This window comes from Plectropomus leopardus, chromosome 22 (assembly GCF_026936395.1).
Source record: "Plectropomus leopardus strain MGB_pleo_1.0 chromosome 22, ASM2693639v1, whole genome shotgun sequence".
Classification (NCBI taxonomy): domain Eukaryota; kingdom Metazoa; phylum Chordata; class Actinopteri; order Perciformes; family Serranidae; genus Plectropomus; species Plectropomus leopardus.
In genome coordinates, this window is record NC_142197.1 from 8,347,959 (window position 1) to 8,362,244 (window position 14,286).

The 14,286-nt window shown below is 38.5% G+C and overlaps 1 protein-coding gene across 1 annotated transcript; it reads left to right on the forward strand.

Annotated features, from left to right (window-relative positions):
* Positions 1 to 234: 234 nt before the first annotated feature.
* On the forward strand, positions 235 to 12,228 carry chpt1 (choline phosphotransferase 1). The gene is made up of 8 exons (XM_088072734.1): positions 235 to 663; positions 5,295 to 5,442; positions 5,546 to 5,687; positions 6,272 to 6,356; positions 6,831 to 6,962; positions 7,045 to 7,203; positions 7,841 to 7,966; positions 10,642 to 12,228. The coding sequence occupies exons 1-8, from the start codon at positions 424 to 426 to the stop codon at positions 10,756 to 10,758; spliced, it is 1,149 nt and encodes a 382-aa protein (XP_087928860.1). The 5' UTR covers positions 235 to 423; the 3' UTR covers positions 10,759 to 12,228.
* The last annotated feature ends 2,058 nt before the right edge of the window (positions 12,229 to 14,286 follow it).

A 14,286-nucleotide genomic window follows, 5' to 3' on the forward strand; every position in this document is an offset into this window, starting at 1 on the left:
ATATGAGTATTTTCCTTTAATACTTACTGTTGTTTGAATATGATTGAATTAATGGATAAAAACTTCTAAAACCACTCAACTGTCGTTTTAGTTTTGTATTTTTTACGTGCCAACTGACACATTTTGCCAATTATTACAGCACATAATGGTTGAAATAACCGCGCATTTACTATTTGTTTACGTTGTAATTTAAACTTCCCGGTACGCAGCTGTATCATTCCCTTCCGGTCCCTCGCTTCCTGCCGAGACGCACCTCGACCAGAAACGTACAGAGTATCGATCCTCATGGTTCCGCTGTGGAAATGGCCTCGTACAGTCACCGAGCTATAAATGCCAAATGAGCTGCTTTATTTTGGAGAGAGAAGAAAGCCCCGCGTGAAGTTTGTTACGGTAATCTGAGGAGTGACTTGGCAGAAAAAAACAATGCCACATTTCCTGTGGCCGGAGCCGCTGTCACCCGCACAACTCAAGCGGCTGGAGGAGCATAAATACAGCTCCTCCGGTCGGTCTCTGTTTGAGCCCCCGTTTCAGATCTACTGGAACTGGCTCGTCCAGCAAACTCCGACATGGATCGCACCAAACACTCTGACTATTGTCGGACTGCTGGTGAATATCCTCTCCACGATGGTGCTTGTCTATTATTGTCCCACGGCAACAGAGGAGGTGAGTAAAGCGACCTTGGCCAAAGTTTCTACACGGGGACTAGCCTCGATTATGTGCCCTTCTCTGGTATGGAAAGAACGCGGATCCTCCATACAAAAGTTGCATAAGTTAAAGTTGCGTTGCCACCTGCGCCAACTTCACACGCGTCAAAAGCCACTATGAAATATTTTTTTCAATCAGCAGAGCCTGCTTGTTAATTCGGCATACGTTTTAGCCTTACAGCTACTCTTGTTTTAATAACATTTCCACTTCATTAATAGGGTCACCCTGCTCTCTTAACACCCGCGGTGTGTTGTGGCAGCGGGTTCAGGCAATATTAAATGAATCACTCTGGATAGTTAATGTTTTATTTAAGAGGCAATATAAGCCGAATTGAAGAGTGTCTCTTGTTTGTTTGGGAATTATATTAAAATTCAAGTTTTCACATTTGTACGGACACAGACAAGCGAGGGCGCTTTAAATTGTAAGATTTTTAAATTGGATTTGGTGTGACATCGCTTGTCTCGGGAATACGTGTCCATCATCGCGTTAGTTTTTGGAAAGTTGACAGCTTTGACGTTATGTTTTGTGTTGCTGTTTGCCAAGGCTCACGTGATGCAGTGTTGTTGATGGTAAAACACAGAAATTGTAAGGAAAAATGGTGTTGCTGTTTTTCATGAGGCAAACTATGGTTAGTAATACTACCAACAGTTACTTACACACTAACAACAGAGGAAAAAAATATTCATATTGCTCAATTGATGTGAAATGGCTCCAGATCCATCCATGAATGGATTAATGAATGGGCCCAGAAGACATTGGTCCAAAGTGTCAGGGCCCCTCTGACCTTCACCTGCAAAATGTGGCTTGAGGAGACACATACTGACCAGGAAGAGACTCAAAATGACCCAAAAAAGAGGCAAAGTAACTGCAGGGATATACAAAATAACTACATAAAGGTGCAAAACAATCATAAAGAGACACAAAATGACCAAAAAAGACACAAACTTTAAATCAGAGACACCAAGTAACCTCCAAGAGACACAAAATGACACTGAGATGAAAAAAAAAGATGCACAAAATGACCAAAAAGACACAAACTCTACCTCTACCTCGAGACTCAAAAAGACTACACTGAGACACAAAACCCCAAAAAGATGCACAACTACTGACAGATGCAAAATGACTACAAAAAATGACCTAAAAGAGACACAAAATTACCACAAAAACTGATACCAGCTGACTACGGTGAGACACAAAAGAGCAATGAAAAGATGCAACATGGCTACAAAAATACGCAAAACTAAACAAACACACAAACTTTACCTCAAAGAGACACAAAATGTCTACAATGAGCTGCAAAACCACAAAATATGCATAACGACTATGAAAAGATGCAACATGACTGCAAAAATACGCAAAATAACAAAAAAAGCCCACACAAACCCAACCTCAAAGAGACACAAAATGACTACAGACATGAAACTGCAAAGGGATGCTTAAAAACTACAAACAGGCGCAAAAACACAACAACGTCTGTGTTTCTTGCTTTTTTGTACGTGAGCTGTTGGTGGATCCTTCTGCAGATCTGTGCCGAGGGGCCCATTGTGTCATAATCTGCCCATAGATGAGCCTCTAATGTATTCTATAACAAACCTATAACCTATGGTCCAGTAAACTTGTGTCTGTAGAGCAGTGACCCATGCAGGTGCTTAGGTGTGTTTATCAGATTTACACCTTTGTCCAATCCAACTAAGTCCACAGTCCACGCAGCATGCTGTCGCTGTCAAACTCCACATGTGCAAAGGTATTTCAGTTCCCTCTGTTCATCGTTTCAGTATTGCTGGGTCACTCTTCTTCCTTGACTGTAAAGGTATGAACGTTTCAGATCTGTGCAAACAAACACCTATTAAAGGAATTCATACTATAATGGACACAGTTTGACTCTGTCCCCACTGGTCCACGAGGCTTTTAGGACTGTAAAGAAAACAGCAGGATCTCTGAATATTTAGGACAGCATGAGATTCTCCGGAAACACAGACTGTCTTTGTCTCCCTCCTCTCACACACTCACAAGTATACACACACTGTAGTGGTAAACACGCTGGGTTGGCCGGCTCTACCGTCCAGATGGTCCATAACCTCCACCCCAGTTAGAGGAACTGAGTCACACCAGTCAGCAGGAATCCCTCTTTCCCCAAACCTACGACACACACACAGATACACGTGGTGTGTGTGTGTGTGTGTGTGTGTGTGGAGAGTGTGTTACGACTCAAAAGTGATGAGGAGCAGTTTTAATTGAGCGTGCACGTCCTCTCGTTTTGTGATAAACTTCTTACATCTATATTTATATCCACAGATCCATTAAAAAAGAATATTTTTAGCTTTTTAAACACCAATTCCCCCCCTCAACCAGCCATTGCAACCTCTATCTCTTCATATTTTAATAAATAAATAATTTAAAAAAGTTTCTTTAAAAAGTAGTAAAATTCACGTAGCAAACAAACAAAAATAAGCACTTCAAAAAAATAAGAAAAATCCGGTGAATACATTTTTAGCAAAATAATGTGCATACATTGACAGGAGGTTTATCAGAAAGGCACAGCAGGAGTGCATGATTTCAGGAAGAGAAATACTTCATATCTTAGTTGCTCTTACATATAAATGCACGGATTTATTTTAAAAACATAGAGAATAAGAAGTAGGTAAAGAAAAAGAAATATGTGCATTATGCTACAATATATAACAATCTATGTATAATAAAAAAAATAATAAAATATGTGCGTTATACTGCAAATTGTGTTATATATGAATGCAAGAATTGAACAAGTAAGAATTAAATAAGAATATTAGTTGAAAGGATATCAGACGGTTGAATTATTGCAGAGTGCTGTACAGAGTTGAATTATTGCACAACTCATTGTGCACATTTCCATTGCCTCACAGTAATCCTGCTTCCTCTCAGCAGGAACACAGCATTTCATGGTTTATTTAGTTTTTGTAGCCTAAAAGTAGCCATGCTCATTAAATATATGGCATTTTCATTGTGAAATAGAGAACCTGCTTTTTTCCCGTGACGGTTATACTTTTTTATGTCACACAAGCATCTAAAGTTTTCAGCCCATATCAGTTATAAAACACTGTTTGTGATGTATTTGTAAAATGAGACCTATTTCACCTTTTTTTTTTTACTAAACTTTAAATTCATATTATTTGAAACATCTGTGTAAGATATTATATAAATATAGTTGTGCCACACACTTAGTTTCATTTTGACATCGTTCCTTTGCTTTTTGGCTGTAACTAACTGTTATCGTCACCATAGACGAATGAGCAGATCACAAATATCAGGAAAAAGATGCAACAGTATGAAAATGTCATATCATGATTATAGTGATAAAGTTATCATGGTAATCAGTATAATTTCCATGTTAAAATGTGCTGAAATTGTCCAGAAAGTAAATCATTTCACCAAGTTTTATCCTGAAAACTACAAATAGAATCAGCAGCGTTTGTTGTTTGCATAAACATTAGAATAATAACTTAGCCAATGTCTTATGCAAACATTATGAAAAAGATATTGAACGTGCATAAATGTCAAAGGCAGCCAGTCTTTGAAATGTTCGCTCGAGGACTCAGAACCAGCAGCATCACAGGGTTTGCCTGCGTCACACCCACTCTGTAAATAAGGAAATGCTAAGACAAACTCATGTTGCACTCATGCAGCGTCTCTGAGACTGTTCCTAACTTTTTCTAAAAGTGTTTTTTAAACCATTTCATACCTAAAATATTACTCCTCGTGAGCTCGAATAACCCTGCAATCCATTGCAAGTCAAAAGTTCATAAAAAATCCTGACTTTCAATCTAAATACAAGAAGAGCATCTGTTGGGGAAACATGGGCGTCAGCTTTTAACTCGTATTTATAGTCAAGTCTCGTACAACAGTGCAAAATTGTGCGACGGTTCACAAAAACTTCTCGAGCACAAATCGATGGAAATGGAATTGATAGCTAAAATGTTAAAGCGCATTTTATAGCAAAAACTACATATAACGTTAACATTTTGAAACCTGAGCAAAGATTTCTTTCTGGTACAAGGCACAAGAAATGAAAAAAGAAATGACGCAAAAAATTGCAAGGAATTTGTAAAAAGTACAAGAAAATTACCTCAAAATTAGTGAAAAAAATAAATAAATAAAAAACAAGATTCCTGAAAATTTGAGGGCAAAAAAGAAATTAAAAAAAGCAAATAATCTGAAAACATTTATTGAAAAAAAAAAGGAAATTACTTAGAAAAGTGCTTAAAAAATTTAATACTTTTATGAAATAATTTAAGATATGTAATTATGTTAATTATACAGTTTTCCCTAGACATTTTTAAAAAATAATTTGCAGTTGCTGGTTGCCTTTCGTCACATTTCTGAAAAGGAAAAACGCACCAACTCGCTCAGGGTTCAAAGGGTTAAATAAAGTAAAATAAATGATAAATGATTCTGCGTGACTGTGCACCGTAGGCACCGTCACGCTGCTGTGAAGTCAGGTTTGTTTTTGTTGGGCTTGGTGGTCTTAAATCCGACTTAAATGACCAAGTTTTCCAAGTTGCGAGAACAACGGATTACGAATTAAAGTCCGTCTCTCCTTCCTCCACCTCCAGGCTCCAGCATGGGCCTTCATCATGAGCGCTCTGGGCCTGTTCATCTACCAGTCTCTGGACGCCATCGACGGGAAACAGGCCAGGAGGACCAACAGCAGCTCGCCGCTGGGGGAGCTATTCGATCACGGCTGCGATGCCGTCTCCACAGGTGCTTAACTGGTTAACGCTGGACAATTACAGACAAACTGAGAACGACAGAGACGTCAATTATTTGTCTGTTGTTCTCTTTCTTTCTTTCTTTCTTCCTTCAGTCTTTGTTGCGATAGGAACATGCATTTCATGTGGAATAGGAAGATACCCAAACTGGATTTTCTTCTGTGGTTTCATCGGGATGTTCATGTTCTTCTGCGCCCACTGGCAGACCTACGTGTCCGGGACGCTCCGCTTCGGCCTGTAAGTCGCACTTTCAGCAGCATTCGGCATTGAAACTTGAGCAAATTGACTTGATTTCTTTCAAAAACATGGAATGAAGGCAATTAACAACTAATTGAGAAATAACCAAAATAATTCACAAAGCATAATAAAGCATAATAAAGAATTCCAAGGAAATCAACAGAAAATTTGCAAAAATTAATTAAAAAAAATAATCCAGGAAATGACCTGGAAAAAAGGACAAAAAATTGGGAAAAAAGGTAAATATGGCTATATATGAGTGAGCTCTGTTCATCTTATCTCTTTTAATGCATGTTTTATACAGTTGATGCTCAATAAAAATCGTTAAAAAATATGGCTATGTCTGTATTGTTTGATAATTTAGAAAATTATTTTCTCTCTTTTTTATAAAGCTGGTTTTCTTGTCACCTTTTACTAATTTTTTACTATTTTTTTTTTAAAGAAATCAAACCAATTTGTTCTTGTTTTGAATTTTTTAACTGCCTGTTGAAGATGTTTAATGCAGCACAAGAAAACTGATGTTGATCCACGTTTTAAAGGGTTAAACTAATAATCTCAGTCTTCTCTTGTTGCTTTTTTCACAGGATTGACGTCACAGAGGTGCAGATCGCCATCATAACCATGTACTTGATGTCGGCTTTTGGGGGCGTGAGCCTCTGGCAAACCACGGTAACAGATATGTTTTGTAGCGCCACATGTACAGATACTGAACACACACACACACACACACAAACACACACACACACTAAGAAACTCTTTCATTTCACCTTGTCGTAGTAAAAGATTTTTCACCATCAGTTTTCACACCAGACTTAATATCTGATCAGTTCCTAGTTTTTAGTCGTCATTCTTTAAATAGAATTTGTGTTTTACTTTTACTCCGTGCTGCCTTTGGAGGCTTGACTTAACATCACATGAGAGAAGGGAGAAGGTAAATATGGCTAGCTAACGCCATGGCAACAGGTCATCTATTGGACATGATCTGGCTCAAAAAAGCTGATGATGTCACCCGCATTTTTTTTTTTTTTGCTTTGCCCTCCCATCTCGCTCAGCATGCCTGCAGCTTTCAATTAAGCTCTTTTCTTCTGACTGAAAAGATGATTTATGTACAAGCTTTAATTTGACCTGCATGTGTTTCCGTAGTTGCCCATCCTTGGACTGAAGCTGTACGCCTTCCCCATCATGGGCATCATCGGCGGGGCCCTCTATTCCTGCTACAACTACTTCCATGTTATTTTGAACGGAGGTGTCGGCAAAAACGGCTCAACCGTCGCTGTAAGTCATCAAACATTCACACTTTGCTTAAAGTCTGATCAAAATCCGATGAGGCGTGCTTCATGACGTCCCCTCTGTTCAGGACACCAGCGTGCTGACTCCCGGTCTGCACGTCGGCCTCTTCCTCACCCTCGCCTTCATCATTTTCAAGAAGTCGTCGAGTCAGCTGTTCGAGCTCCACCCCTGTCTCTACCTGCTCGCCTTTGGCATGGTCATCTCCAAGATCTCCAACAAGCTCGTGGTACGTTTCATCGTGTCTCGAAGTTGCAACCCAAAACAGTTTCAGACATCCGTTAGCAGCTACTCTGTGGTGCATCTGTTTACAGTGCAGCCAAACAAACTAATATAATTATGTAGTTGATGATGATGGTAAGGTTTGCGACTGCGAGTCATTATGGCCTATCATGACGCCTGTTTAAGTGGGATGCACGATATTGGATTTTTTGCCGATATCCGATATGTCAATATAAAAACAACCAACACTGATATATTTACTTTTTTCCCACCTAATTTTCGTGATCAAGTCTCTTATGTAGTGGAATAAACGTCATATTATGCATTTTCTTATCGTGGCGTCCCACCAGCATATGGAGATATAAAATACGATGCTTTTTAATGTTTAATTGTGCAAAATAAGAAAAAAAAACTTCAGCTTAGGATTGTTGTTTTTTTTGGGCCAATTAACTTGGTCAATAAAAAAAATTGTTATATCGCCAGAAATTAGCATGTTGGCTAATTTTGATATTTCATTTTAAAGCCAACATCAGCTGATGCACGATATTATCATTCATCCCTAATTTTGTGTATTATTGCAGGTGTTTAAAATATTTTGGTATTAATCGGAGTTTTCTCCTCATTTTTTGTCCCCATGTCTGTAGATCGCACACATGACCAAGAGCGAGTTGCATCTCCCGGACACAGCCTTCGTCGGCCCCGGCCTCCTCTTCCTCAACCAGTACTTCAACAGCTTCATCGACGAGCACATAGTCCTCTGGGTCGCTTTGGTCAGTGTTTGACACATTTATAGTTTTAACGATTCCTTCTTTTTTTAAGGGCTACTCCAGAAATGATTATATAGTATTATATTGTAATACAGCTCCCTTGACTGATAATCACCATTTGACATGAGTGCGACCTCTTAACTGAGCTAACTGAGCTGTTTGACTATTATCATTAGGTGGGTAAACACTTCTGTTTAACCCTTTGAAACCTGAACAAATTGGCTTGACTTCTTTCCAAAACATGGGAAGAAGGCAGTGAGAAATGAAAGAAGAAATGACCCAAAGATTTGCAATAAACTAGTAAAAAGATAAGAAAAATTACTTTAAAAAAAATCAAAACAAAAAAAAAGTTTAAAATAAAGCAACGCAAACAAGACTTGGTAAAAGTGCTTGAATTCTAATAATTAGGATCACTATAAATGTATTTTCCCCAGTTTTTCTCACTTTTCCCCTAAAAAAAACAAAACATGACATGTTATCATGCTTTTTCTTCTAAATATTTTTCCCTTGTTTTTTTTTCATTTTTTATCCTAAATCTACTAATGTCTTGAAGTTTTTGCAACATCAATTAGTTGTCTTTTTCCCAATGTTTTTGAAAGAAAAAAAAATCCCACCAATTTTCCAGGGTTCATGGCTTTAAATACATCTGAAAGCAGCACAAGGAAAATGACATCACTTCAGATTTCAAAGGGTTAAGTTTTATCACTAAAAATGTGGAAGTTTTTGAGAAATTAGCCGGTTCAATTTAGATTAAAAATGATGAAAACAAAGAGCGATTTTGCAATCAGAGATGCTCAAGAGACGTAAAGTGCTCTCTCTCAAACTGGCTGCTTCAGTGCTGATGTGCTAAATAAACTGAACAGTTATTCTTAATGAGGCTGCACCCACGACAGAAAAGACAGATGCAAACGTGTCTTTAAGAAAAGAAAAGAATCGTTCAGCCAGAAAAACCCAACTTCAAGGCGTGTGTTTTCTTTGCACACCTGCCTCTATTACGAGCTACACATTTTCATGACAGCTTGATTGAACCAGTCGCGGTAAAAAACTTGCAGGACAAGTGCTGACACATTAAGTCTGTGCACACGTACGCACAGTGTGGTTTTCAGTCCTGTTTGTGTGACTTTCACTTTCGCTGCCTAATCAGGACATCACCACAGCTGCAGTTTAAGGTTCAGTTCAAAGTTTAAGGACGAGATGGCTCGACATAAACCTTCCTTTGACATCTATGACGCGCGTTCTCTTGATTTAATGCTGCTCAGCATTGATAGGAAAGGATGAATATGGGTCGTGCTGCTACAATAAAACCACAACTTAATCTAAAGGCACCTCCACAAATTCCACAAAAATCTAATTTGAGAGCTCAAAACGGATTTAAATGTACATTATATTAACTGATGTGTATAAAGGCTCATATGCAGGTTAAGTGGGTCATAAATCTGTGCAGTTTGCAGGGTTAGTTTGTGAACGTTGTACTCGTTAGGACAGAAAATAAGCGGTGCTCAGGCTCAGGAGGAGCAGGACATGAGGTTCTGTTGCAGCCCTAAAATGCGCCGCACACCCACACAAGTGTTTCCAGTTATTCTGGCTGATTAGACCTCTGCTTACCAAAACATCACTGTGTTTTCACAGCAGACATTTCGACAAGTCGCAACAGGAGAAGCAAAGATGTGACTGATGACATTAAATACTCCTGCTGCTGTGTGTGCCGGCTCACTGTCATCGTGGCTTTAAAGCAACAGAGCCGTCGTTAATGTCTTTAGTTACACCTGTGCTTTTCCTGCTCAGGCTTGTCAAAATAGGCTTGTTTGTGATAGACTAGATAACCCTCAGGGACTTTTCGGCGCATTTTCACCTTCCTTTTTTTAATCATTTTGGCAGTGTTCATGCATATGGCAGAAATTTTGGCAAGATTGCGTTTTTTTATTTAATTTTGAAATTTCCAGTTAAGCTCATCCAGTAAAGTCTAAAACACACCGTGTAAACAGAACTGTTACATTCATACTGTCAAGTGTGAAAGAAATGCGCCTTCAAAGCATAAAAACATGCATTGTGTTATTTCTGGATGTCATTTGGGGCTTTTTTACAAATTTTTACGATTTTCCACCTTGGACGTAATTTTTACCATATTTGGCATATTGAGTAAATACATGCTATTTTCACTAGGGGCACTGTTGCAATCAATGTTGCTGCAAATCACTGAAAAAATAATAATAAATAATAATAATAATAATAATAATCAACTTGGCATGTAGTATATTGACAATAATTCATTTTTTGTGTTGTCTTTTAATTTATCTAAAACCATAGTGGTATCATGACAAAAACCAGACATTTGAAGGGTTAAAATTTTGAGAATAATTTGATATTTATGATTTGGACTGATGTTGGCTGAAAAATTAACTAATATATAATGATTGAATTGAATTGAATTTTTGAAGCACATTTTGTGCACAGAGCGATGCGAGTGTGTGTAATATTAAAGCGTGCCCTTAAAGGTTGATGCTTGATTTCAAAATGTGAGACTAAAAGTGTATTTTTGGGGTGTGGGAATGACTAAATATATTTAATCTCTGTTGGGTCCATTTAATGGGAAAGAAATTTGTGTGAAAAATCGATGTAACATTAGCTCTATCTGTAGTAAAGTGTCTTATTTCTTTATCCTCTCCATCTTTCCTCAGGTCTTCTCTCTCCTCGATCTATCGCGTTATTGTACAGGCGTGTGCCTCCAGATCGCCTCCCACCTGCGCATCCAAGTCTTCAGCATCACGCCGCCGAGCAACGCTCACCGCGACTGACGGCTTGCCCGGCGGGAGGAGGCGGGGGGAGATGCAGACCTCTCCCCGCTCCTGAAAGCAGACAATGACGACGAGGGTCTCTCCTCGTCGTCGACGCAGAGCCACTACAGCCTTGACAAAGTGACCACTTCTGAGTAAAACTGCCTCTCCCACATGACGGAAAAATATCTCAACTCTACAAACCAAAAAAAAAAAAAATATATTGAAAAGCATGGAATGAAAAATTACAGGAGTTTCCCTGGAAAGTTTTTAATTTGGACATCAGTGTGCATGTTGTTAAAAAAAAAAAAGGAAAAAAAAGGTTTTTACATCTACTTCCTGCTTATTCAATTCAAATACCAAAATATTTCTCTAACTTTATAGTTTGGGCAAATATCAAAGCATTTTTATCTTTTATATTTACAGACATGTGGGATCAACATAGAATAAATGATGCATCAATAATGAGGTAAAAATGTTTGATAGCTGCCCAAACTAAATGAATAACCTTTTGAAAGTTTTCTCAATCATTTGTTTTTATTTATATAATAAATCTGATGTGAATCAGGGCTTAAAAATGCAGATCTTTTTTTAAATGACCTTTAAAACCTCATAATTTCCAGTGATGTTTAAAATGTGGGCTGGCAGGTTGTCAACGCGGTACGTGGCGGGGTAACGGTCTGTGTTAGTGCTGAAAACGACGACAGGTTTTCTATCAGGCTTCTCTTACAAACACCTCTGGATTAATATCTGTATCCTCGGTTACTCATCTCATCCTACAGTCCTGGAAAATAAAAAATAAAAAACACCTCCGGCCTTGTAGAGCGCCGTCGACTGATGAAGCATTAACACACGACTTGTTCTGCTTTCTCTGTTCTTCTCCCTAAAGGGCTAATTATTTGTGATTGTACAGAATTCAACTGAAAACGCCTTAAATATTTTTGTTGTAATTACTGTTAAACTTGTGAATATTTAAAAAAACAGCTTTGTACGTTTGTTTTTTTCACTGAAGTATCACACCAGGTGCAACAATAGTAATAATGCAACTCTACTGGAACTGCTCACTCATTAATCTCTTCACTTATACAAATATATGTTATATAAAGGTGAGCGATTCATCGGGTTCTTGTAATTTTGTATTCTGACGGACTCATTATTCAGGTTCATTTGGACAAAAGGGGATGTTTCTGTAGTGCAGGTAAACTATGTAAGGGTAAAAGACAAGTGTACTCTTGAATTTTATATTGAAAATTTAATTATCTTCCTTTCAGATTCTGCTTTGCGGGATTACGGACATAAAAGAGGGGCATGTCCTAAAAAAAAAAAAAAATTGATTTTGCATAATTTTATGATGGACTTTGGAACTATGCATTGAAATGTTCAGCTTTGATTTCAACACCATGTTGCACTGTTCAATAATACAGTAAAACACCTTTCTACTAACAGATACTGTATGAGTGGAAAAGATTGTAATAAAGAAACTATTTTTCATGCGATTTGTTTTTATTGTCACTAGTGAAAGAAGAACTCAAATGCTTGACTGTAGTAAGGATATATATATATATATATATTTTATATATATGTATATTTATTTATTTTATGTTATAATTTTTGAAAAGAAATCAATTGCTTGACTGAGGTAAGGAGTTACATATATATATATTTTTTTTCAGTCTTCATCTCTGGCCTGTCTGCAATTTATTTCCAGAGTTATGGTATCCATGTGATGTATAATGATTTTATATATATTTATTTTTATATTTGTAAATAAATATACTTCTATATATTTTTAGGTTTTCACTTTTTAGCACTCGTGAAGCACATTAAGCTGCATTTTATGTATGAAAAGTGCTATACACGTTATTATTTTCTTTAATTTTTCAGTTATTCAGGTCCTTTGCTCAGTAGCTTTACTGTGTTGAGGCACCTTTGGCAGTGATAACAGCTCCAGGTTTTCTTTGGTATGACACAGCAAGCTTTACTCACCTGGATTTGGTGATTTTTTGACATTTTTCTTCTTCCATCAGGTTGTCAGGGGGTCCGGTGTTGGGCGGTCATTTTCAGGTCTCTTAAGGAGTTCATGTGAGGACTCTGGCGGGGCCACTTGAGGACACACAGAGTTGTCCATAAACCACTCCTGCATTCTTGGCTAAGAGTTGTTGTCCTGTTGAAAGGTGAACATTTGGCCCCGTCCGAGGTCGTGAGTGCTCTGGATTTCATCGAGCAGAACCTCAGTCCACGCAGCTGAATAACGCGCCCGAAGCATGACGCTGCCTCCACCAGGCTTCACTTGTGGGATGGTATCAGGCAGGTGCTGAGCGGTGCCTGGTTTCCTCCAGACATGATGCTTAGAATTGGGGCTAAATGTTGGTTTCATCAGACCAGAAAGTCTGTTCTTTTCTTTTTTTGCAAACTCCAAGAAGGATTTCTTCTGTCTTTCTGTGTCACTCTGCTGTTAAGCTCAGATCAGTCTCGTGTTGCAGAGACGGTTTTTCCACACAGGATCTCTTGAGCTCAGCCAGAGTTACCTTCAGCTTCTTCGTCACCTCTCTTAACAACACTCCTCTCTCCTAATTGCTCAGTTTTGCTGTGCATTCAGCCTGATTGTGGAAAACTAAACAAAACAAAACAAAAGCCACTAAGCTCTTGGGAACATTTAACACAGCAAATGTTTTTGGAGCTTTCTGTTTCATGTTTCTTTTTTTTTGCTCTAATATGCATGTCAGCTGTGTGACCTTTCTGACTGTGTGCGTCTGTCCAAATCATGTCCAATCAACTGAATTTACCACAGGTGGACTCTAATCAAGCTGTGGAAACATCTCAAAGATGATCAAGAGAAACGAGAGGCACCTGAGCTAAACTTCAGGTGTCATCAGGAGTCTGAATATTGTAGATAGTAACTCTGGCCGAAAGGAGAACTTACAAGAACTCTTTTATTCCCACCACAATATACTTTTTAAATAAGGCAAATAATCACCTCTTTTTTTTAATGTAGCTTGCAAGTTTTTTGAATCTTGGATCTTATGTCAGTGTTTGATTCAGTTTTTCCTTTTTAATAAATTTAGATTTAATAAATGAATTTCTAAATTCTGTTTCTGTCCATCCATCCATTTTCATGGGCTTATCTGGTTGCTGGGTCAAGGGGGCAGCGGGCTGAGAGAGGTACTCCTGACGTCCCCCTTCCCAACACTTCCTGGGGGATCCTGAGGTGTTCCCAGGGCAGATGAAATATAAAATCCCTCCAGCGTGTTCTGGGTCTATGCCTGGATGTCCCAGCAGGTGCCTGGAAAACCTCTAATGGGGGTGATTAGTTCCCCAAACCACCGCAACTGGCCCCTTTTGATGCAAAGGAGGAGGAAGTCAGAGCTCCTCACCCTATCTCCACGGCTGTGCCCAGCAATACTCTTGAGGAAACTCTGCTTGATTGTGTGATCTCGTGTTTTTGGTCACTACCAAAAGCTCATGACCATATGTGAGGGCAGTAAATTGAAAGCTTTGCCCTCTAGCTAAGCTCACTGTCCGCCACGTCAGTCTGACGTAGATTGCTGA

Bases quoted from the DNA above. Each gene is read 5' to 3' on its own strand.
- chpt1 (XM_088072734.1), top strand. From the start codon at position 424: ATGCCACATTTCCTGTGGCCGGAGCCGCTGTCACCCGCACAACTCAAG. The intron at 6,357-6,830 runs GTAACAGATATG...GTGTTTCCGTAG, and splicing joins TGAGCCTCTGGCAAACCACG to TTGCCCATCCTTGGACTGAA. The intron at 6,963-7,044 runs GTAAGTCATCAA...CCCTCTGTTCAG, and splicing joins AAAACGGCTCAACCGTCGCT to GACACCAGCGTGCTGACTCC.